Genomic DNA, 25404 nt, shown 5'->3' with positions numbered 1-25404 from the left:
GGGGTTTCTCTAAGAGGCCAGGCCAGTTAAAAAGACCGGATGGTCCCCTTTGTCTTCCCCGCTTCCCCGAAGCTCCCGCGCTGTCAGTCCGTCTTCATCTCTTCATCTGTGCCTGTCCTCCTCTTTCTGATTCTTTGTGTTTTTTTCGTTCCTTCACTTTCCCTTTTTCTCCCTACCTGTTTGTACCGTCATTTCTCTCTCACCTTCTCTTTACCTCTCTACCAGTTCCTTCCCTCTCTTCTTTTCTGTCTCCTTAAGTTTCTCAAGCTGTCTGTCTCTCTCCCTTTAAGGCCGTTGGTACCTCCTTGGAGTAAGGAGCAAGAAGGATATTGTCAGATCTTCTAGGTAGGAGTCCCTCCTCACAGAGGGAAGCTATGACATCCTTGTCCCATCCGGACCAGCATTGGACAGGATGAGGAGGCCTTGAACCTCAGTGCACCGGGCGCCACACCACATTCTCCTGCCCCTCCCTGGCCAGGTGGCAGAGGTAAGGAGGTAGAGGCCCTAAGGCATCCCTCAGCCTCCACACCCCTCTCTGAATCTCCGGTAAGGCTCCCTGAATGAGGGAGCTGAGGGCCAGGAGGGAGTTTCTGGGTCAGAATAACACTGGACCTCTCATCCCTACTCTGCCAGGGCCCTGAGAGATGGGCTAAGGCAACTGGTCTCATCTCCATTTCATAGATAAGGATACTGAGGTTCAGTTGGTGATAGGGAAAGAAACCAGCCCTTTATATGCTCCAGTTCTTCCTGCCATGCTGAGACTCCTTTTCCTTTGTAAAGAGAACACAGCTGGCCCTCTTTCCCAGCTAGTTCCAGGAAGTTTGAGTCTAGACAAGCAAGGAAGGGGGAAGTATCATCTCCAGTTTGGGGAGCAGCCTTTTTAGCTGCTGCTGGTAAGGAGAATGAACCTTAAAGTGGGCAAATAGTCACCCTGCCTTCTACCAGAAAGAACACCAAGGGTTAGGAACTGAATGAAGATGTTTTGTAATTTTGAGACCTTCTCTATTTTTTTTCAAGTTCCTTTGCTTCCTCACATTTAGCCTAAAAGATGAACCCAGCATTCTCTCAACTCGCAGAGACTTGCCCAAGGGTCTCATGGCAAGTTAGCTCAGTCTCACGACTCATGACTGGTTCCTTTCCACCACCTCATTTTGCCTGTGGAAAATAGGTTTGCAGAAGTTGAAGAATGGAAGGACTGGAAACTGACCAGCAGCACTGGGACCCTTTGTGACAGGCTCTATCCATACCACCTCCATGATAAGCCCTGGCACACAGGAGTGTAGGCCCACCCGCTGCCAGACACCTAGGGCCAAAGAAACTGAGGGAAGGGAAGCAGATTTTAGAAAAGGGAACCATTCATAGCTGATTAAGTTTTGTTTTGTTTGCTTACTTGCCTTTAATTACCTGAGGGAAGGGATTAGGAATTTATTTCCCAAGACGATAGGCTTGAGGAAGTTATAACTAGGTTGTAACCTTAGCTTCCCTTGTGCTAGAAGAAAAAGCATGCATGGTTTTTGATGATTGTATTGTACTCCTAGATCTGGAAGAGTCCTAGGAGAGTAGAAGTGATGTGTTAAAGAGAGTCAGTGATAAGTGTCAGTGTGTAATGGCTGTTTTCCTCTCTTGGAGATTGTTTCATTCATCTACTCATTCATTCAGCAACCATACATATAAACTGTGCTTGACTCTTCAGGCACCGCAGAGAGGCCACTTAGGCAGATGGCAGCTTCCACCAGCTCTGATTTTGAAATCGACGCAAGTCCTCAGAAGCAAGATACATGTAGCTGTTGGTTTGAGAACCATGAATTTTGAACCTGTAAACTGTTCATCCTCCAAGTTAGAATGTTGATAAATCTGTGAGGTTATTTAAAAAACCCAAGCATCATTTGGAAACTGGCAGACTAGGTTCAAAGAAGTGTGCCAGTTTGAATGAGTTGAAAAACACTTCCCTTACCTCTCTTCAGTTTTTTTCTTGGGAGGAGAAAGGGGGAAAAAAGACAACGACTTGAAGTTGGCCAAACCACATTTTGAATTTCAATCTCCTGGGTACCCACTGTCCTGGGTAGAGACCTGATCAAAGGGCCAGGGTGAGTTCAGGAATTCGTTTACCTCCTATGTATCTTCAAACTCCTTCTTGACTTAAACTTGGTGGCTCTGAGAATTGCTTGCAGTGACTTCAAAGAGCTCATCTGGCATCTCCTATATGTAAATACCACTGTGCTGTGGTACCAGGTGTGAGGAGGAAACCCCTCATGTGGGAAGCAGAGGTGGCTTTATGTTTGTGGATTAGCGATTAAGTAACTAATTAATCTCTCTGACACCAATAGCATGGTTTCCAAGGTAGTTTCAGCACAGCTTTCTGGCTTTTGGTGAGAAGTATGTTGCTATACTGAGTGTTGGCCCAAGCCAACCCAGAGCTGTCTTGAAGTATACTTCTTATACTCAGGAAATGTCAAAGCCGACTGCTGTGGAACTTTACATTGTACTTCCCATAGTAGTTGGTTTATACCACTACTTATCGAATTACAATCCCAGTTCAAGGAAAAATAAAACCCCTTCTTTCCTGACAGTCTTGCTATATGCCTATGCATTATCTCTGTTAGTCCTCTAAGTGACATTTTGGTAGGTATTGCTGTGGTTAGTATTTCCATTTCATAGATGAGGACACTGAAGCTCAGAGACTTGCCTACAGCCACACAGCTAATAAATGGCAAGGCTGGAATTGGAACACAGGTCTTCCAGTGCCAGTCCCCCACTTGGCAGTCTCCTTTGTAAAGTAGCCGATGTTCCCATCAGCTACACAGCATGATTTGGAAGGAGTGAAAGGAAATGGAAAAACTGTCCATGAAGCTTACAGCTCAAGGCGAGTTTTCAAGCCAGAGTATAATTTTAGTTTCTGAGTTTTCAAGCCCATTCTGCTCTTTCTGTATTACCAACCTCCCTCTTACACAGCACACACAGCTGTCCTATCTCTTCAGTTGGCATTTGCTTGAATAAATCTTCGCTAAGGCTGTCCCTCTTGGAGGGTCCACATAACTCAAAGTTTGACTCACCTTTGACCTCTGTTCTCTCTTTACTCTCATTTATTTGCCAAGCAGGTTGTGAAAGTGAGAACTACTCATTTGGAGAGCTCACCATCATCTAACTGCAATTCAGCCTGCTACTGGGCTCATAGTGTTGAATTTTATGGTTTTTTTTTAGGAGGCTCAAACTGGTTTCTCTGTGCCTAGAGCCCTAAAATTCTAAGTTGTTCTATCTAGGCACCTGTGCTCTGTTACTGTTGTTTGAATGTGCTAAATTTTTTTGTTGTCAGATGTCTCCTTACTGCTTTCTGTATACCAGGCCCAGTGCTGTATTAAGTGAATACACCAATGCACTTATGCATCTCAGGTACTGTGATTGAAATGACAGCACGACCCAGGGGTGGCAGGCCTTGACTTTTCTTGTCCTGCTATGTAAGATTTCTGTGGGGGAGGGAGTGATGGAAAAGAAATGGGTATCATCCTCAGGGAGTGTGTAATTTGGGGGCCTCAAAGTAAGTGCTAAAGAAAGGTAGAAGCCAGGCACTGGGGGAACACAGAGAATGGACCAGTTCAAGGTGGGCTTGGCAGTTTATCTTTTAAGTTTTTCTTTTCCAGCTCCACCATCACTGCCTGCATTCAGACCAGCATCAGCTCTTATCTAAACCAGTGAAGCAGTCTTCTAATTGATTACCCTGTCTCTGATCTATTTTCCCAATTGCTTTTAGAATAATCTTCTAAAACACAGTCTTAGTTGACTGTTCTCATTAGAACCTTCTGCATCTCCCTATTGCCTACTGAATAAAGTTTTAGTTTCTTAGCCTGGCATTCATAGCCCTCCTTAGACCAGCTCTATCCCCAGCCCCACCTTACTTCTCCAGCCTCACGCTCTTTTCCCCCTTCCCTGAGACCTTTGGTATTTCTAACTCTTCTGTGAACACACTCTCTTGCACTCCTTTGAGCCAGCCAGGATGGATTAATCATTGTCTGATATGGGGCCTCTGCCCACCAGGAGCTCACCTTCAGGTGGGCAAGGTAGTCATGTGACAGAAGTTTGTGGTCCAGCCCCCTCCACCTGTGATAAAGGAATAGACAAAGTACATTGGGAGCACCTTGCTTCCATGGCATTCCCTATTCCTTCCTCTGCCCCCAAGAGAGACTCTCCCCCTCCTCAGAACTCTTTTCACTTTGCTTTTGCCTTGCTTATGGATTGTAGCATTTTATGTCTTGTTTTTATTAGTCACGAATGTGCCTCTCTTCCTGCCTGACAGGGAACTCCTCTAGGACAGGGGCCTGGCTTCCTTGTGCCCAGCACATAGTCTACACTGGTGTGCCCATGTTGAACTCATGAACTTTGGGAAGACAGGTGCATTTTTGTGCTTGAGGAGAGGGAAATAGCAGAGATAGGAACCTCTGCAGCAGCAACTTGTTTTTCAGAACAGAAACCTGCAGTGGGATTTTAAGTTTTCATTCAACTTTGTTCATCTGGAAAAAGTCAGCATTCTTTATCACTCCCTCAACTAGCTAGAAGAAACCCCACACTTGGGGGAAATAGCTTCCAAAGCCATGTTCTTATTGCTTTGGTAATTTTAGCTCATTCAGGGCTCAGGTCCCAGCTTGGCATTGTTAGTCCAAATAGATCATTTGCTCCAGAAATGCTTTGGAACTTCTACAAAGTTAGCAGTGAAGCAGGGGACTAGCCGATTTCATATGCAAAGATTGTTGCATGTCATCAGTGGGAAACTGCCAACAAAAGGATTTATTTTCTTAAAAAAAGTGAGTGAAAACTTTTAATTTAGGTTTTGACATGTTTTGCTGATGTACTTTGGAGCAAAGATTGGAACTTGCCTGCTGTCATCTGTTGCAGATTCTACTGGGATGTTAACCATTGAAGGTTCAGTCTAATGCAATTTCTCATGTTCAACAACCATATATTTGTTACAACTAAACAGTATGTGCTACAGAGTGCTTCAGACTTCTGATTCACAAACAGAAAGAAAAAATTGTCCCAGGCAAGTTGCTTTTTATGCGGTGTTGTGTTATTCAAGAGCATACTAGTTTTTATTTTTAAAAGCACACCCAGAAAGTGGAATTCGGATTGGGGTCTTTGACACCAAGACCAATTCTCTTTCTAGTGTTCCTACCTGGTTTGTCTCATACGCTCCTTAGTAACAGAAGTTGTGTGTACTCTTCCTACCAGAAGAACATTCGTAATCTGGAGAGGTTTTCTCTTAAGTTCCACAAGTATTGAGTTATACTAGGTGGTCAGCCTTATACTCCAGGGAAATGCAGGAAGAGGAATAGGCATTGTTTTTGTCTACCAAATATGTGATAAATACCCACCTGGTTCCATGTTCAGTGCACATATTCTACATCCTTGTGAGATAGAGATTTTTGTTTTACTCAAGAAAAGAGAGCCATTCAAACAATTGTTTAGTGAACACTGTAGGTGCCAGGCAGTGGGCTAAGTCTTCCCACATGGGTTGGACTTGTGGAGAAATATGAATCAGTTCCGTCCAAAATTCTGAGACCTAAACTAAGGTGGTGGTGGTCATGGTGGACCTGAGATGTTTTAAGGAAGGAGAATTCATGGGACGTGGTAACTGACTGGTTGTAATGATGTGTGTGATGATGATGATGTGGTGATCTGGACCTTCCTGTCTTGAGGAGAATCCTGTAAGTGTAGCTGGTTGAAAGGGAAAATGATGAGTTTAGCTTGAGACCTGTCGAATCTTAAGGGCCCATGGAACATCTGGGTGGATATGTCAGGAGAGCAAGTAGGCATGTGGTCTGAGGTTCAGAAGAGCATTCTGAGCCAAAGATCTCAATCTGGCAGTCATGAATATGGAAGGTCTGAAGTTACAGTGGGAGAGAGTGCAGAGTGAGAGAAGTGTGCAAGGGCAAAACATCAGCTTTTAAAGGCACAGTTAAAGAAGAGCCTGAAAAAAAGGAGACTGAGAAGAAACAGCCTTCCCAGTCTAACAGATGGACTTAGAATCGGGGGATAACCAGCAGAGATAGGTGTCCTGGAAACTAAATGAGAAGAGAGGTCTTTGGATCCTGGAACTAGGCTTGTTTTGGTTTCTTTTAACTATATAGCAGCTGCCTTTTCTTTTTCACTCATTGGTCAGACATAGGATAGGATAGTTAAATATATAAGCAGGAAAAGAAAAGATTTGCATGGGATGATAGTTTGGTAATTTTCATTTTCTGAGTTTTGCACCACAGAGGAAGGATCAGACTTGTTCTTGAAAGCAGAGTTAGGATCAGAGAATGGAATTCACAGGCATTGGTGGGAGTAATATAGCAGCAGAGAAAGCAGACAAATAATGGAAAGGGCTTCTAGCATGGTGCTGAGCTCCCTGTTACTGGAGGTGACAAGCAGGTCGGGGGTGTTTTAGGATGGAATCCTGGACTGTGGGAGAGTTTGGTTAGATGACTTCTAGATCATATCCATAACTACCGAAGAGGAAATTTTAGAGTGCTGAAAGAGGACAGGCTTTGAAGTTACATAGTCTGGGTTCAAATTGTGACTGTGCTATTTAGAAGCTGTGTGGCTTTGGGGAAATTACTTCACATCTCTGAGTTCCAGGTGCTCATCTATAGCATGGAGATAGTAATTGCCCACTGTGTTATTTAGCAAGATAATATGGAAAAATGTCTGGCATATAGTAGATTCTCCTTAAATATAGGTAAGTGTTAGGAACTACAGTGGACGAATAGGTGCTGAGAGAACAGTGACTTGCTTAGTTGCGGGTACTGCCCACTGTGGAAAGGAATGACTTAGAGGAACGAGCACATGGAAGGAGCACACAAGTTTAAAATTTAATTTGTGTGTATGTTTTAAATCCTCCTGGGACTTGACCTAAGCATGAAAGGCTTACTATTAATATTTTCCTCCATGTTTTGTTCCTCTGTGATACTATCCTGGGGGCATTTATTGCGCTGACAACAGCCCTGTTGAGGCACATGGAGGCAGCTAGACAAATGACTCTGCAGAATGAACTTCCCATTTTGTCTGTGCCCCGGTCCTGTACCAAGGCCAGTGAGGCGGTGGGAGTGAGAACAAGGAGACCTACTGAAACCTGGCCAGCAGTTCCTTCTCTCCCTGTTTGGATGGCCTCAGTAGGGCATTTCTTCAAACATGCCCACTTGGAGGAATCTTCTAGCTCATCTACTGTTACCCTACATTACACAGCTGAGAAAGAAACTTGGAAGTCCCTGTGACTGGCCAGCGGTCGCATAGCTAGATGGATCCGTTAAGGTTTCCTACTGTAGTCTTCATGTTTTACAGAAAAGAAAATCTAGAGAGAGGACTAATCACCAGACAGGTTAGTGAGAGAGCCAGGCCTTGATTTGGTGTCTCCTGATGTCTTTCTGCTACACCACAGCAGGGCACCTTTTTTTTTTTTTTTTGTAGTCTTGGCTGTGTACAATCCTTGAAACTTGAGACTTTTGTCTGCCTTGGATTTTATAAAAACAAACACTATTGGCCAGAGAATGCAATGTGTTTGTATTTTCTGTGGCATATCTGTTTTTAATGCAGACATAAAACTTCACAGGATTTTTGTATGGATGAAAAACTTTAAATTTATGTGTAGATATTTATAAGACCTTTATAAAGTGTTTTATGTGTAGCCTTTCAGGATTTCATCCTGGCTAACAAACTTATACCAAATTTGGCTCTATGATGTTGGATTATTTTAATTGTCCAGCCTGATTATATGTCAAATGGAAGTTAAGACAGAGTTTCTCCCATTTTAATAATACTGTAAATTCTTCAGGGGCAAATTCATTTTTGAAGACAGACTTGCATTGGGTTTCCTGTCACCTACTTGTTTTTTCTAAAACACCATTTGCCTATTACCACCATGCTTCCTTTTTTCCCAGTAGTAAGTTTAATGGAATGTTTCTCCTCCTCGGATTAATAATACTAAGTTCTGCTATATTTTTGAATAGCAGTTTTTACCATATATTTTTTACAAGAAAGTTCTTTGTGGCTTTGAGTAGAGACCCTATTTGGGCATTATTTAGAGCTTTGTGGCTTTGATAAGCGTTGTAGTTCAGGAGTGTGGCATCAGGTCATATTTATATAGTGTTTACTTCAATTTGGGAATTCATCACAGTATTCTCTTAGGGTGTAGGCAAGATCTTGGGAGAAAGACAGGCACTTTAGGAAGTTATATTGACATACTCATCATTTTATATGTGCCTTATAGTTCATTTGAGAAGTTACAGCAACTTCATAATTTTTCTCTTGTTCCCATAGGATAATTAGGTGATAGAAACAGGGCCTGTATTAAACAGACTTGATTTGAAATGTTGGCTCTGCTATTTGCGTCTTTACGAAAGCCACCTCGCTTCTATGAGCCTGAGTTCCTGCTTCAGTAGAATTATTGTAGGGATTAAATATAGGGAGTTTGTAAGGAATGTTGCCCAGGGCCTGGCACGTAGTAGGTGCTCACTCAGTATTTGTTGAATGGATGAATGCAATTAGCACATCGTAGTAGCTAGAAAGGAGGAGGAAAAGGATAATGCCCCCATATCTTTGGTGGTTTTCCTTGCCCTGGACATAAAATAATCCAGAAGTCGAGATTGGTGATTTTATCTTCAGAGGCTGCACATTTATTTTTGTTTACACTAAAACTAATTATTTGGCCTCAAGTTCAGAGCAGTTGCACAGACTGGCTAAGTAGAGAGCTTTCTTCATCCTTCCTAGTCAACTGCTAATTTATTCTGTGGTTTCTTGGAATTCAAAGCCAGAAGCATATCCCAAAGTCACATTAAAATGCCACATAAAGTATTTACTGTCTTATATGATCCACACCACCATTCACCTTCATTCATGTGACCAATCAAGAGTTATAGCTTCTTGTTACCCTGTGTTCTGTCTCCTCCTCACATCTCATCCATCTTGCTTGCCACTGTCACATTAATCTTCCTAAAACATCTCTTTCATCATGTCTCAGTCTGTGTCAGATACCTGCAGTGGTTCTCTTTGCCATGAGACAAAAGCCAAACAGGTAATACACAAGGGTAGCCTAACAGCTGCTGTTTATTGAACATCTGTGACAAGAAAGGCACTGTGCTTGGTGCTTTTACATGAACTGTCTCTTTGGAAAAGAGTTTATTATCCCCACTTTACTGATAATGAAACTGAGTCTCAGACAGGTTAACTAGCTTACCCCAAGCTCCCACAGTTAGTATGTAGCAAAGCCAGAATTCCAAATCAGGACCACCTGATTCAAAAGACTGCACTGTTTTTGCTAGGTACTGGGCCTCCTTCTCCCAACTGTTTCTTCCATTTGTTATGATGACACTGAATGTTCAGTAATCTTCTGTGGATATGAGGTATCTATACCTTCAACTCAGGATTAGGGTTAGGAAGGCGGCATAGAGAGCAGATATTTGCACTATATAAGGCAGTGTCTCTCACAAAGTCAAACTTTGCATTTTGGTTGGGTTCTTGTCATATACTGGGTTGTAAGGACCAAAAACACAAGGACTACTTAGCATAGTGCCGAAACCAAAACAGGAACTCGGTAAATGTTCACTGCCTGCAGAAAAGAATAAGCAGAGGACTTGAGTCTTCCTGAACCCTCACCCTGGGAACATGGGTCCAGGAAGAGACTGTATTAAGTATTAGGATGGAGCCAGGAGGTGGTTAACTCTCAGAGGAGCCTCGAAATCCCCCTGGCCAACCATCAAGGCAGCCAGATCCAGGTCAAGAAGCATGTGAATGAAGGTGCTATCTGCTTCTGTCCATGTCCTGAACTCATTCATTACACTTTAGAGCTTCCTGGACTATTCAGCCTACCTTTTCAAAGAACCCATTCAAGCCCTGAGGGTTGGCTACAACCTGTTTCTGTTGTGCCTGGTGATGGTTGCTGCTTTCTGGAGACTGACTGAGGATAGAGGATGCGGTCTGGCAAGAAAGGAGGAGTCAAGTGGTCTTCTGCTTTGAACTTAGGCTGGGGAGTTTGGATGTCCTCAACTGTAGCTATCATTCACTCATTCATTCAGTATTTATTCTGGCTCTACCATGTTCCAGGAATGTGTTTAGAGGGGATAAAGCATAGGCTTGAGGCATGTTGATCTATAGCACATCTTGGCTGTGTACCTTCCCAGCTGGGTGACTTTAGGAAGAGAGTTTTCTTTCTTTGAGCCTCATTTCTTCTTTTTTGGTAAAAAAAAAATGTGGCTTGTAATACCTACTTGCAGGGTTGCTGTGAGATATAATTTATATGAAGATCTTTATAGAGGTATCTGACATGTAGCAGACATTCCACAAGTGGTAACTTAATTTTTTATTGAGATATATTTCATTTGATGTGAATTTCACCATTTTAACCATTTTAAAGTGTGTGCAAGTGAGTGTTTTTTAGTATATATATTCCCAGTGTTCTGTAACCATCACCACTACTTTATTCCAGAACATTTTTATCACTCAGAAAGAAAAGAAATCCGTGTTACCCACTGAGCAGTCACTCTTTATTGCCCTTTTCCCCCTGCTCTTGGTAACAATGAAACTACTTTTTGTCTCTATGGATTTACCCATTCTGAACATTTCATATAAATGAAATCAATAAATGGCCTTTGTGTCTGGCTTCTTTTACTTTGCATAATATTTTTAAGATTCATCCATGTTGTAGCATGAGTCAGTATATCATTTCTCTTTATGGTTGAATGATACTCTCTTGTATGGGTATACCACATTTTGTTAGCCATTCATAAGTTGATGGACAGTTGGGTTTTTTCCACCTTTTGGCTGTTAATAATAATGCTGCTATGAACATTTGTGTATAAGTTTTTGTTTGGGTATATGTTTTCATTTATCTTGCATATACACCCAGGAGTGGAATTGCTGGGTTATGGTAATTCTGTGTTTAGTTTTCTGAGGAGCTGCCATACTGTTCTCCACTGTGGCTGCCCATTCTGCATTCCCCAACAGGAATGTATGAAAGTTCCACTATCTTTACATTCTTTACAACACTTGTTATTTTACTTTTATTTTTTATTTGAGCCATCCTAATGAGTATAAAGTGGTATCTCATTGTAGTTTTGATTTGCATTTCCCTAATGACTGATGGTGTTGAGCTCCTTTCATATGCTTATTGGTGTAGCCTCTTTTTATTATTCTTTCATTAAACATTTTTGTTTGATGAGTCTCTATTGTATGGATAGTTCTATGATATGGGCCCTACCCTGAGGTTACTCATACGCCAGTGGATAAGCTCTTTAAGCTGATAATTGCAAATAGTAAGATAATAGACTACAAAGAAGGTATGTAGGATGTGTAGATGTGTAATGGCATCTTTGAGAAGTGGGGAGAAGATGAGTGGAAGCTAAACAGAGTTTGTCAAGCACACAAGAAAAAAGGGCATACTAATTAGATGGAAGAGCCTAGAGTCTTGAGTATAGCTGGTAGGGCGATGAGGCCTCCTGTCATCAGATGGGAAGTGTCACCCATCTTAGGCAGCTAAGCAGGTCTCTACCTCCAGAAGCAAGCCTGCCCCAAGCACCAAGCCAGCAGAAGCCAGCAGGCAATCCTTGCTGAGCTCTGTCATCCACTGCGTCTTTGTGTCTTTGTGTCTTTGTCAGGGCTGTATTGTTTTCAAGGAACATTTACTGAGCTGATATGATCCTACTTGAGGTAGATATTGTATCTCCATTTCTACAGAGAAAAATTATGCTCAATGAGGTAGCCGCTTCCTGACATCTCACACCTACAAAGCGACAGAACTGGACTTGGAATCCAGGTTGTCTGATGCCTAGTTTATTCCGCGTCGGCTCTTCTTAACTTGGCATTCAATGCCACTTATTTTCTAGTTCCAACCACCTTTTCTTACCTTCTCACCTCTCCCTCCTGCCTATAACTGAACCATCTTTTATAACCATTTCAATCTAAATACTTCCCCAGCCTTCTCCATTTGGCTGCTATTATTTACCCCTCTTGTGTAGTCCAGATTCTTACCATCCTTTAAATGGCTATCCTTTTATGAGCACCAACTGTTGAAGTGCCATTCACTCTACTCAAGTTTTTAACACACCGAATTGGTAATCTTCACAATGTTCTGCAATGTGAGTAGGAATTATTTACTTCAATTCATAGATGAGGAAATAGCCTCAGAGAAGTAAATTAACTGACTCCTAACTTACCTAGCAAGTAAGGAGTCTAGCTCAAATGCCACCTCCTTTCAAAAGCCTTCCAGGGTTACACTGACCGAAGTGATTTCCCTTGCTCCCAAAATCCTTTAGCAGTTACTTCTTCCTTATTCAAATTCAGCATTTGAGATCTTGGGTTATCTTTTCTTGTGTTTTTATCTTATATCCCCAGCTGGATGTTTGTTCATCTGTGTCCCCAGGACCTAGTTTAGATCCTACAGAGTAAATTCTCAGTAAAGGTTAAGTCGAGGCATAGAAGGCAAAGCTCTGGATCTGGATTATGTGGTCCAAGTTCCCCCCCATTCGTGTTATGACACTAACTTCTGTAGCCTTGCACAACGGTGAGCTCTCCAGGCTAGGGACCCTGTTCATCCTGCCCCTCCTTTATTCCTGGGCCTGAGAGTTGCATGCATGGATGCACAGACTTTACCAGTTAGACCCTTATTTTTCTCATCTGCATTTTGAAAAATAGAATTGGATGATCTGAGGATCATTCTCCATCCAGATGTTAACGTGGTTTTGTGAGTCCGAATGATTGCTTTTCTCCACACCAACATGATCCTGAGCTACAGAGTTTCAGCCCAGGAAGGCATAACATAGCTTCTCATTTCTAGTTTGGTGGCTCTGCATGTCAAACTTTGTCCTGAACTTGTCAAATTGAAGACTAGCCCAGGAGCTTTGCCCCAATACATTCAGAAATCCTAATACCACCCTTATCCTCTCTCTCTCTTTCTCTCTTTTTGTCTGTTTTTTTCCACACACACACATACACAGACACACAAACATACACACACACACACACACACACATACACAGACACACAAACATACACACACACACACAAACACCATGGTAAGATAATTTCATCTGATGTACTTTCTTTAGGTTTTACATTTTAGCAGCCTTTGAACTTATAAGTCAGCAGTGATTTGTAGGAGGGAAACTGTTGCTCTTTTAGAAAACCCCGAGTCCCTATTGTTGTTCATGCCTAACCCGTTGGATGCATTTTATAGGCACAAAGAGTGCAAGAACGAGCCATTGTTGTGAAAATAGAAACCCAAGGGTTGCTCCTCTGCTCAGTGGGAAAGGCCATTTTCATCCGTAGGGGGTTGTTAACAAAGACCACCTCCTTTTTTTCTGAGCAGTTCATTTATCATCCTTACCCTACTTAAATCATTTCTTCATTTTTTAAAATTAAATCTCTATTCACTTTATGCTTAAGAGAAGAAAATGATTCAGAATACATTGACAATACCAATTATATTGTGCCATCCATCGAATGGCCAGTGTATAGCAGGCACTGTCCAGTGGATTGCGTGAATTATTGCTCTCATCCTCACAACCTCCATTACGTCCAGAGAGATTAAAGCCCTTACATACCTGTCCTCTTCCTGTCATAGAAAAGCTGAGGTTCACACTTAAGTCTCTGATATTGGATTCCCACCTCTGACCAGCTAGGCCTTCATCCCTAAGACCATTTGGGAAGATTCAGCATTTGAGTACATTCTGGAATAGTTATGTGTTTATAAGCTGCTTTCTCAGCGTTACTAACAAGTTGTGAGGAGAGAAGCCTGGCCTGGGAACAGTGTAAGAGCATGTTTAACACATGCAAATACATGCATACATACACACAGAAACGCACACACACACACACACCCCTTCAAGACTGGATTTAACTAACTACCTGGCCATATGCTACATCCAACATTGGGTAACATGCTACAGAACGCATTTCGGATATAGCAGTAGGAACCTTCGAGGACTATGAGAAACAGCAATCTCTAAAGTGTCAGTTTAAGCTTTGAACACAAAGTATTTTACTACAAGGGTACAGTTCCAGAAAAGATTCAGATTTTTACCTCTGGAGCCCTCTTGTTTGAACTTTTATTTTTGGACATATCCAGTGAGAGACAAATCTGGAAAGTCCAGTTTGAAATCTGTGCAGAAAAAAAAAAAAAACAGATTATCTGAAGTTGAGCTTAAAGAATGAGAAAATAAGTAGAAATAATATCCTTTTGTATTTGTGTAGCACTTTACGTTCAGTATGTGTTGTCAGCACACGTAAGCAGTGGACGAGGTGCCAGAGGCCTCTTTCCCACTCCTGGCTGTTCCTCAGCTCATGCCGTTGGCAAGCCTCTTCCATCCTCTGGGTCTGAATTTCCTCATGTAACATGAGAGAGTTGGACCACTTGTTCACTGAGGTCCCTCAGACTCAGTCATGTTGAGATTTGATACCAGGAAAAAGGGGATAAATGTTATTCTTCCCCCGTCTGCCTTACCTTAGCCTGCCTTGTATAGGGCTGTGGAGATAACCCCTGCCCTTCCTTACATCCCTGTCAGCTATAATCTGTCTCATGTCTATTGGTACTTGAGCTGACAGAAACCCACCAAGTTCTCCTGGGAAGACACTTGGCTTAGAAAGATCTCAGTTGAGTTGAGGGATTCATGTGCCATTTTAGTTTAGATCAGATAGCAATCTAAGGGCTGTTCCAATTCAAGATTCTAGAATTCCATAAAAGGCCACCCGTTAGGGTATACTTAGAGAAACCCCTAAGCAAATTCACTGGCTGCTATTTCAACACTTTGTATGACAGTGCTTTTCACAAGCACCCTTGTTCCTAGAGTTTGTTCTGCACTGCTATTAGGATCCCTGCATGCAAGAGGGAACTGGCCTTGAGTTTGTTTGTTTGTTTTTCATTTTTAACTGGTCTGGCCTCAGTTATTTTCTAGCATTTGAGGTTTTGGGCATTCTGAACTCATAATGACTCATTTTAACTCATAATGAACCTTGTTCTCTTGATATGCATTTTAGAAGACAAATCTGACCTTGAAAACAGTGTGATGCAGAAGAAAATAAAAATCCCCAAGCTTTCTCTTAATCATGTAGAAGAAGATGGAGAGGTTAAAGATTATGGGGAAGAAGATTTACAGCTTAGACACATCAAGGTAACAAAATCTTTTCTTTCTTTGGAAGTATGCGGGAGCATTTTCAGATACCTCATAGCTAAAGAATTTCAGTCTGGCTTCCTCTCCCCATGTAAATGTCCCCTGGTATCAGAGGCCATGATTTTTTTCAGAGTAGGGAAAGCATGGGACAACTAGTGTGTATTTGCCTTGCTGGCCAACTTTCCAGAGAGCCCTGATTCATGCTGTGCCACCAAGCACGGTCCTGTTTGCATAGTCTGTGCAGTGTCATCGCTGTTGGAGGTTTGGAACGGTGTGTTTCTCCTTGGCCCACAGCTCTGGAGAGGCCACTGCTGAGCTCCAACAACGTTAAGCAGCTGTTTTTGGGGAGAAGTTTAGGGCCAGTCACTGTCAGATTGCCCCAAATTGCTAAGGCTGGACTCATTGGGAAGTGCACGAGGTTCACAGAAGGGGTCTGTGAGATCTTGGGTTAGATGAAAACGTTTGCATGAGGTTGTATTTTCTTGCTGTGTGCCCCAGTTGGTCTCCAGCCTTCACTTTGGAAACTGCTGAAAATCTTGTTCGGCAAGCTAGCTATTTTTTTCTGTGCAGTAGATACCTGAGAGGAAGGGAGAAGGAAGATAAGGAAATGGGATGTCTTCTGCATTGCCCATGGTCTGATTTTGGACACAAGGTTGAGGGTGTTCCCAGGGAATGTAGCTGAGTTCAATTCATGGCATTCACTGTACTCCTGCTATGGGCCTGACCTGTGCTGGTACCTGGAGCCATTAGCCAGACATGGTCCCTGCCTCCAGGGGTCTCACATTATAGTGACACAGACATATTGTAATGATCACTTTAGATAAATGATAAATTCATCTACACTAGTAGCACCTTATCCCAGCAGATAAAACGACTTAAGATTTTGTCATGTGACACAATATCAGAGTCATAGTTTCATTGGGCTGGGTTTGATTTGGTTTGGTTTTCCTTAAATTTCCTGAAACTTAGTGAGAAGTGCCTGGAATCTCAAGTCCTTAGTCGTCTGCACTTCCTACAAGTGCCCCAGTCAGGAGAGCTCCTAACCCTCCTACCCTGAGTGAAGAATTCATTTGATCCTGTAACTCTCACTGCCCCTCAGTAGAAGCTGTAGCTACTTGAGCTAGAATTTCCTCAGGCAGTAGAACCCCAAGCCCTGGGGGAGTCCTGGATAATTCTTTTGTAAGTTAACTTTCTTCTCTCTATCCACTGTCTTGCTGAGGGAGAGGCTGGCAGACGTGGGGGGACGCGGAACCTTGTACTGGAAGTTAGATTCCAAATTCTGGCTTTGGCTCTGTTTGTATCTCACTGTGTGATCCTAAGTGTAGTCCTTCCCCTCTCTGACCCTCAGTTTTCTCACCTGGAACATGAGGAAGTGAAACTGAAAGTACCTTTCAATGCTAGAATTCTTTGAACTTTTCAGTTGAGTAAACATTTTTCAAGCCCCTACTGAGTGCCAGTTCTGAGTAGGCAGAGGAGGAACAGAGAAAATATGACATGTTTTCTTCCGTAGATTAGAGTAGATTAGAGTTTTTAACATCCTTTCCATCTAAAGCATTCTTGATGAAAAGTTTACATGGTGAATTGCCTTTAGGGGAGGAATTTTTTGTTTTTGGTGTTGAAGAAATTTGTGACTCCTCTGGGATCACTTGGCCTGGCCTGATTTCTCCCTGATTCTCCACAAATACATATTGAACACCCCCCATGTGCAAGCCACTGCCTAGGCATTGTGGGTGGGCTGGGGCCTGGGGAGTTGGGAAGGGTGGTCATGGTATATGCATCCAGGAGGCAGAGTGGTGAAAGGAAAAAGTGCAGGGCTGGGAAACCAGTGTCCTGGTTATGACTTTGGGCAAGCCTCTTCCCCACTCAGAACCCCATTTATAAAATTTATAAAATGTTTCCCCATTTATAAAATGAAGGGCTTTGACTAAGTGTTTGCACAGGTTTCTCCAAGCACTGATGTTCTGTGATTCTGTGATTTTAGGATTGTCTGGGGAAATATTGAGCTGCAGTCCAAGAAAGTCCCAGCTGCCCTTGCCTGAACTGATTCTCGTTGTCCTACACAGAGACCTGAGGGGCGGAAGCCGAGCGAAGTGGCGCACAAGAGCATCGAGGCTGTGGTGGCTCGGCTAGAGAAGCAGAACGGCCTGAGCCTGGGCCATAGCACGTGTCCGGAAGAGGTCTTCGTGGAGGCCTCGCCAGGCACAGAGGACATGGACAGTCTAGAAGATGCTGTGGTGCCCCGGGCTCTGTATGAGGAGCTGCTGCGCAACTACCAGCAGCAGCAGGAAGAGATGCGCCACCTCCAGCAGGAGCTGGAGCGGACTCGGAGGCAGCTGGTACAACAGGCCAAGAAGCTCAAGGAGTACGGGGCACTTGTGTCTGAAATGAAGGAGCTCCGTGACCTCAACCGGAGGCTCCAGGACGTGCTGCTCCTGCGGCTTGGCAGCGGTGAGTGCCCCAGCAGGCCACCTACCACTCCACATGGGTGGAATGCTTCATCCAGATCCTCTTCTGGGAGGAGAAAGGGGAGAGGGAGACCAAGTGCCCCGGAGGCTAGGGAAGGACAGACACTTGGCTTGTCAGTTATCTCAAAGAAGAGTCGCTCCCACTCATAGTGAATCTGATAGGAGCTTATGTATGCCACAGCCTCAGCTATGGGAACATTGGCGAACATGGGTCAGAGAATAAGAGCTGACAAAATATTTGTCACTGCTCACTCATTTATGCATTCATTCAGCAAGAGGCAGTAACAGGGATTGTAGGGAACCTCTCCAAGGAAGTTTCAGGATAGTAAAAAGTAGACATGATCCTAACAACATGTATTAGTTTAAGTCAGAAAGTGATAAATGCCAAAGGAGAATGCTGACAAAATGATATGAGAGTTCAGGGCTTGGAGTGGTTATTTGTAACTGAGGGCAAGGAGAGACTTCAGTAAGGAACCGAGGTTTGAAGGGTGGGCAGTGTTTCAAGGCACAAGAGGAGGCTGAGCAGCACTCCTGAGCATGGGAAGATCCCTGGAGCACATTAAGAGGAATAATGCAAATGTGCTTTGAGGACAGAAGATGGAAGGACTTGAAAACTTGACTAGCCTGGAATGTCTGAACTTGTTTTGGTAGGAATGTAAAGCATTAGAAAGCTTTGAGCAGGGAGGTACATGACCTTAGGAAGATGAATATAAAGACGTATAAAACTCCTTTGGTTTGCTCACAGAACTTTAAATAGGTTCTTATATTGCACTCTATTTTAACTAATCAGGTTTTCCAATCTAAAGTGCTTTAGAAGCAGGGATCGAGAAATCTGAGAGGCAGCAGCCTTGACTGCGAGAAGAAATGACTGCCTACCAGAGAGAAAAAAACAGAAAAATGCTTTCAGAACATAAGAATCCAGAACTGTAGAAGATAGAGCCCAGTCAGCATTGAGGAAATCAGTATAACACAAGTTCATTGCCTCCATAGCCCCTGAAGACAGTAATTGATAACTCTGAGTCAGTGTGCTTTGCTTGAAAAAGGTGGTAATCTAGTCTAGGAATATCCTCAAAGTTTAAATAAAATACAGTTTTGCCCTTATGAAGGTTTTCATTATCTAGATAATATATTTAGATATGAAGCTTCATTCTTCTTTGATTTATTCTTACCCTAATTTACTTATATTTGTAGGTGTCATTTGCTTCTTAAAGTATGTCCCCAAGGTAGCGGCTCAATAGATCTTTGGATAGTCCAAGGAGTCAGTAGAGAAGCCTTTTCATGCCCTTGTCATCGAAAAGGAAACTACATTGGGACTTCCCCAGAGTCACTTAGGGAGGCAGAGGTAGAGTTCTGTCTCAACTCTAGTCACTCAGTTCATAGGCTGGAGTTTGTCTACTCCCGAACTCTACCATTGCTTTGGCAAGTCAGTGTCCCAAATCATAGTCTACAGAGGTTCACAGGGACACGAAAAGTCGCATATGGTTAGCAGCTTCAAAAGTTAGTAAAGTTCTTTATTAAAATAAAATCTCAAAGAGAAATCATAAATGTAAAAATTTGTAAAAGCTATATTGTTCTTATAGCGGTGATGGGGGATGGGGATAACTGAAATTTTCAGAGAGGAAAAGATGTTTCCCAATCTTAAAGTGAATAATCTGTATTTTCAGCATGCTTTGTATGCTATGCCTTTTATAAATTTCTTGGGGGCTTGTGGGGAAGTACACCAAAAACAGAAATTCTTCGTACTTAATTCAACTCCCAGGGAAACTACCTGTTTTTCATGATTATGAACTGAGTTTAAACTCCAGAAACCACTCCTAAGCCTCTGGGGTAGTAAGATACCCTGCATTTTACATCATTATATGCCTATTTTAGTCCTAAAACATGTAGAAAAACTTGACCTGAAGCATAGTTTCAGTGTCTTGATCTTTCTAGGCTCTGCCATCCCACAGGCCTTGAAGGCCATTGCATGGGCCAGTGGATAGCTCTTCCCTGATCTGAGTCACCATCATCATTACAATGGGTTGGACTCAACATAAATCAGCTGGAGCCCCAAGTATGCATGGGGCACCTACCCTATCCTCTCAGGACTGCAGGCATCCTGGAAAATCACACCCACTGTCCCTCATCTGTGAAAGCTTAAAAGTCTATTGATTAACACATGTTAATAGGAGAATGGTCATGTGCCAAGTTCCAAGACAAATCCACAAGAATAAAATAAAAGGGTCTCTACCCTTAAGAGGAGGTTGTATGTTTTCATGGCCTGGATTCAAATCCCAACTTCCCTATTTCCCAAGTCTGTGGCTTTGGGAAGCTCATGTCCTTCCTTCCATTCTTCCTTCCTTTCCTGTGACCTTATTTTCTTCCATGAATACTTGCTGGTCTCCTGCTACATGCCAGGGATCTTGCCTAGTGTAAGAATTCAGTATATTTGCAATACAGACCTTGCCTCTGCCCTTGAGGAGTTTGAAGTTTGATGAGGGAAACAAATCCTGAAACAATCAATGACAGCACAGTACATAAATGCCATCGTAGGGACAAAACCATAGAGGACTGTGGGACAGCAGAGGGGACTACCCACCAGATTTTGAGGGGTCAGAGAGGGAAGGCTTCCTGAAAGAAACAACTTTTAGGCTGAAGCCTGAAGGATGAATTTTTGTTATCGAAACAGGAATCAGTACATGGGGAGAGTGAGGAGCAATTTAGGCAAAGAGCGTGTATGTCTCTGACCCTCAGTGTTCTCATCTATAAAATGGGAATGATCATATTACAGCCTTGTGACACACAGCATAGTGCCTGACATTCTGTTAATGCTTGATTACTGCTAGCTCCTGTTCAACATCATGTAATGGAGGAGCTAAGACAGGGTTAACTTTGACTTTTAACTCAGGCACCCCCAGCCAGTAGTTGGCTATATGACCTTGGGCAGGTTAACTAACCTCTCTGCCTCAGTATCCTCTTACAATGTTGAAGATAAGAGGGGTTATATATGTTTGTTCATGTGTTTATTCATTCAGTCAGCTAACTTTGACCAAATGCTTTCTGAGCCTAGGAACTTGGGGAGATGCAAAGAAGACTAAGACATTGGGGAGTAGGAGAGGGTGGTGATGGCGGTAAACATGTTATTAAAATACAGAGTGCCAGTTCTGTGGGAGAGGTTAGCATCTGAAGGGAGAATTCTCTCGTGGAAAGTCTAGTAAGATATCCCCTTGCTGTAACAGATCCTGATCTATAAACACCACTAAGAAGGCAGAGAACAACCAGAAAGCAAATGAGAGACCCTTGTTTGACTCATGGCTTCACTTGCCCTCTGATAAACACGTCCTGGCTTAGGGTTGATGGAGGGCTGAGGCTTTGCCATTCTCTGCCCCCTGGGCCTCATTTGAGTGTTGCTCCTGGAGGCATATCCTTGAGTATTTTTATTTGTCCACCTCAGCTAGGGGCCTAGCTCAAGGGCCTTTGTCTGGCTTGGGTGCTGGATCATTCACACCATAACAGGCAAATTCAGAGATGAGGGAGGCCAACAGGTCAGGAGGTGCTCAGTTTTCAAAAGAAATCTACCTACCTGAAAGGATCATTATTTACTCACCCACGTAGTGGAGTCCTACTAGTGGTAGGTAGATGGTAGTGGAGAGCAGCCGCCTGGTCTTTTCAGACTGATGGGGACTCAGAGTGGGAAGCAGGTCCGTTAGCAGCTGGGAGTTATAATGGCACACCTTGAGGAGGCTGGAGTCAGAAAGGTGGAGCCACACCCAAGGGTGGGGGATAGCAGCAAGAGAGTATGTTTCAGAGGCTTCACTGAATCGTACACATCTTCATTTGTACACTTATTCATTCTTTAATTCATTCCACACACAAGAAAAGATGGGTTTAATCGGAAGTATTCCAACATGGAGTCATGGAGTTGTGAAAGAACTTAGGCTATAGACTGTCACCCTCATTTTGCTGATGAGGAAACAAGCCCAAAAAGTGTCACTGGCTTATTCCTGAGGGTCTCCTGACCCTGGTCCTGTGCGCCTCTCTCTGAACCCTCACCTGTATGACCTTCTTTAGCTCTTAGACTTCATTTTTCCCAACATGGGGGTGTCCCCTCCATCCCCTTTACTCCCCACAAAGGACATCATCTCTCTCTGTAAAACAGAACTTTCCTTGTCTGTGATCTTAGCATGGTAAACAACGCTTTCTGATGGGAAGGAAGTTTACTGTCCTCCACTGTCAAAATTAAATAAGGAAGCATATGTAATAACTTTAGCCCCGTGACCCCCATATTGTAAGTGTTCAATAAATGCCAGTCCCCTTTTCCTTTTTCTCCCTTTCCTGCCCATCTTCCCCCAAATAAGTAAATGACAAGGATGCAGAAAGCGTGGTGATATTCCAAGGTACAGATGTTTTTCTGTGTATATTCATTTATTCATTATTTTATTCAGTGAACAGTCATCAAGGGTATCCTTTGTTCTAGGACTGGGTTAGGTGCTGGGAATAACGTAATGAACAAGACAGAGTGCCTTTTTGAAAAACAATGCACAAGTAGATTAGAATGGTGTGTTTAAACTGGGCATTGGCAGCCACAGAGAATTTTAGGGGATGAAGAGAAGCAGAACAATAGAGACCCAACTGGGGGAGGGTAAGCCCCCATGTGTGAGAATGGAGTAAATTCTAGGGTCTCTCTTGGTTTCTCCTCAGCTAGATTCCCTGTTCTTAGAAGGCAAAGTCCAAGGCTACGGTGTCCTCCCCAGTTTGTTACACTGTAAGTACCACTTAGATAGTATAATTCATTGTGGTGTGACTCGGGTAACATTAGTTGAAATAAGACTCTCAAGGGCTCTGTGAGGAATACAAAGAGGAGCAGATGTAATCCTTGCCTTCAGGATGCACACAAGTCTCACAGGGAATACAAACATGTACGCAGCATGACACCAGGCAAATAAAATCAGTGTTATAATTGCAGGAGGGAGGCAGATGATGATATTAGATTTCGTGTGTGCTTTGTCAGGGAATATAGGCAAAAATGATGAATTCTAACCAGAAGAGGCATAGATAACTAGAGTAATAACAGTAATTCACATGTGCATGGCATTTTACAGGTTTCAAAGCACCTTGACATTTTTATCTCATGGGACAATTCTGATAGTCTTGTTGCAAGGCCAGGTAGGGATTATTATCTCCGTTTTAGAGAGGAGAAGGCAAAAGGAAGAGATAATGTCCTGTTGGCTAGATCATAAGCTGGATGAAAGTTTTGAAAAAGGAGAAAGCCATTGTGGCCTGCATATCTGTTTCAACTTTTTAGAGCTGGATCACTAACACCTCTGTAACCCTCTGGGTTTGTACCTTGTGTGCTGTCCAAGGTCCGTTAAAATACCAGCTTTGATCTTTAAAATCCTTTGCAGTGTGAACTGGCTTCTTTAAGCCCAGGTCTCTGATAGTGCCTTAGAAAAGGCAGCTAATGTCAGCCAAATGCTTCATGCTGGTTTTCTCCTGTACTGGAGACAACCTGGGCTTCAGCAGCAGATATTACTTAGGTTTGAATTTCAGCTGTCTTAATTTATTACCTGTGTAACTTCATACACATTTTTTAACCCTTCTCAGGTCTCTGTTTTCTCCTCTGTAATATAGGTATCTTAAAGCTCACTACATACAGACAGGAGAAACCAGCTCAGTAATTAAGAGCCCTAATGGGCTCTGAAGTCAGAAATACTGGGGTTTTCAATCCCAGCTCTTCCAAATTCAAATTTTGTTGCCTCGGGCAAGTTACTTAACTTCCTCAGCCTTAGTTTCCTCATCTGTACAACAGAGTGAATGATAGTATCAACTATTATGGTTTATAAAAGGAGCAAATGGGTTGGGAGCAGTGGCTCACACCTGTAATCCCAGCACTTTGGGAGGACGAGGCAGGTGGATCACAAGGTCAAGAGATCGAGACCATTTCCTGACCAACATGGTGAAACCCCGCCTCTACTAAAAATACAAAAATTAGCTGGGCATGGGGGTGTGTGCCTATAGTCCCAGCTACTCGAGAGGCTGAGGCAGGAGAATAGCTTGAACCCGGGAAGCAGAGGTTGCAGTGAGTGAAGATCATGCCACTGCACTCCAGCCTGGCAACAGCGCGAGACTCTGTCTGAGAAAAAAAAAAAAAGAAGTAAATGAACAAATGCAGTAAAGTCATCTGCCTAGAGGCCAGCATATAGTAGGTGCTCAGTAGGTACTGCATCAAGATGTAGAATCATTTGAAGATGTGCATGAGAAAATGTGTTATATAGTGCTTGGCACATCATAGGCACCCATTGTCCTACAGCAGAACACAGACGTGATGGTCTGGCATGTCTTAATCTTTGGTCAACACTAGATGACTCCTAGAGATTTCCTATTTCCCCTTGTAAGTCCTTAGAAATCATATTTGAACATTCTATTTTACAACCATGCCCGGACTTGATTTCAAACTCACTGGTCTGTAGCTTATAGAATTTGTCCATTACTACCCCCAACTTTTCCTGGGCAGAATTCCATCTTCCCATCTGTAGCTCTCAACCCCCTCATTTGACCTCCTGGATTTTTTTAGACATCACTAGTTGTGGCTCAGTCTTCTCTTTGCCAGGGCTCTCTTCCTGGGGCCTGTTTGTCTCAGAGCTCTTTCCCGTCTCTTTCAGCCTCAGTTCATTCTCACAATGAGCAGGAGTACTATAAAAAAGTTTTGAGAAAAGCCCAAAGCAGATGGACAAGAGCCATTTTGTCTAGTTAGGTATTTACATCTCCCTTGTGGAGGTGAGGCCCAAGAGGCCCACAGTCTGCCTGCAGGTTTACAGTTAGTGGTGGGGCAGTTTCAAAAACTATTGTACCCTGCTGAATTCAGATGGCAGGAAGAGATCTAGTAGTAAGAAGTGGAGTAGGTTCTCTGAAAAATATTGGTCATCATCTACCTTGAAGGACTTTTTTTGAACTGTTGCCCAAATTAGAATTAGCCACAGTTTAAAATAATCCTACATTATTTTAAAAGTTGATTTCAGGGTGGCTGGACAATTCAGGACCCTCCTTTCCCTTTCTTCCTAGACTCCGTTTTCCTGGGGGCAGTGGGGATGGGGTTGAGGGACAACTCCAGGCTGTCCCTTTTCTAACAACTGCCTAGGTATTTAAAACATCCAGAGGAAGTTGCTAGGCTTTTCCCCATTGTCAGAATAGGAATGAGTTTCTCCATTAGAGCAGGGTTTTGCCTTCCATATTGCCATGTAACAGACTTGTTTTCTTTTGGATTTGCCAGTCGGGAAATGGAGGTGGGAAAGTGTTCATTACAGGCAAAGCCTGGTCTCTGGAATACCTGCTTTTGACCAGACACTAAATACTTTCCATATATAAAACAACCTCAGCAGTGGATAAAACAGGCTCAGAGAGATTAGGTGACTCACCTGAGGTCACACACCCAGGAAAGGGTAGAACCAGTTTTCAGAACTGAGGCCCCTCTTCCTTTGCCATGCATCAGGCAGTCTGATCACAGAGTCCCTCAGCCATGTGCTTCTGTGGCACCGTCCCTTTTGCCTGCCTCATGATTAGGCCTTCTTTGTTGGCCATTATACCATCCAGTACTGCTGTGCATTCTGTGACTGCAGGACCCTTGAGCTGTTAGATGAATATTTCCTGCTTAGTTTAAAAGGCCACCACATCTTCATAGTTTCAGCCTTACCAGGCAGCATGGCCTCAAGATACCAACCAGATAATTCCTGGAGTTTTCTTAGAAATTGTCTCTTTAGAGAGAACCCAGTTCAACCTTTCACCTCAATCTTATAGATGGACAGCTGAGGCCCAGAGAGTGAAAAAGACAT

General features: G+C 43.1%; 2 protein-coding genes across 3 annotated transcripts in view; both read left to right on the top strand.

Moving 5' to 3' along the window:
* AGBL4 (ATP/GTP binding protein-like 4) overlaps positions 1–25404 on the top strand; it is a 1493990-nt gene that overhangs the window by 1236648 nt on the left and 231938 nt on the right. The window lies entirely within an intron of this gene.
* The window catches only part of BEND5 (BEN domain containing 5), a 33897-nt gene continuing 23489 nt past the window's right edge, over positions 14997–25404 (top strand). Inside the window, exons 1-2 of the mRNA XM_011926235.1 lie at positions 14997–15131; positions 17113–17579. Of these exons, the coding sequence (XP_011781625.1) occupies positions 17342–17579 (238 nt within the window). The 5' untranslated portion in view covers positions 14997–15131; positions 17113–17341. The remainder of the gene's footprint in view (positions 15132–17112; positions 17580–25404) is intronic.

This window comes from Colobus angolensis, unplaced genomic scaffold (genome assembly GCF_000951035.1).
Source record: "Colobus angolensis palliatus isolate OR3802 unplaced genomic scaffold, Cang.pa_1.0 Scaffold68, whole genome shotgun sequence".
NCBI classification, from domain to species: Eukaryota; Metazoa; Chordata; class Mammalia; order Primates; family Cercopithecidae; genus Colobus; species Colobus angolensis.
The sequence above is the reverse complement of the archived record's forward strand: the minus strand, read 5'-3'. Positions and strand labels throughout refer to the sequence as shown.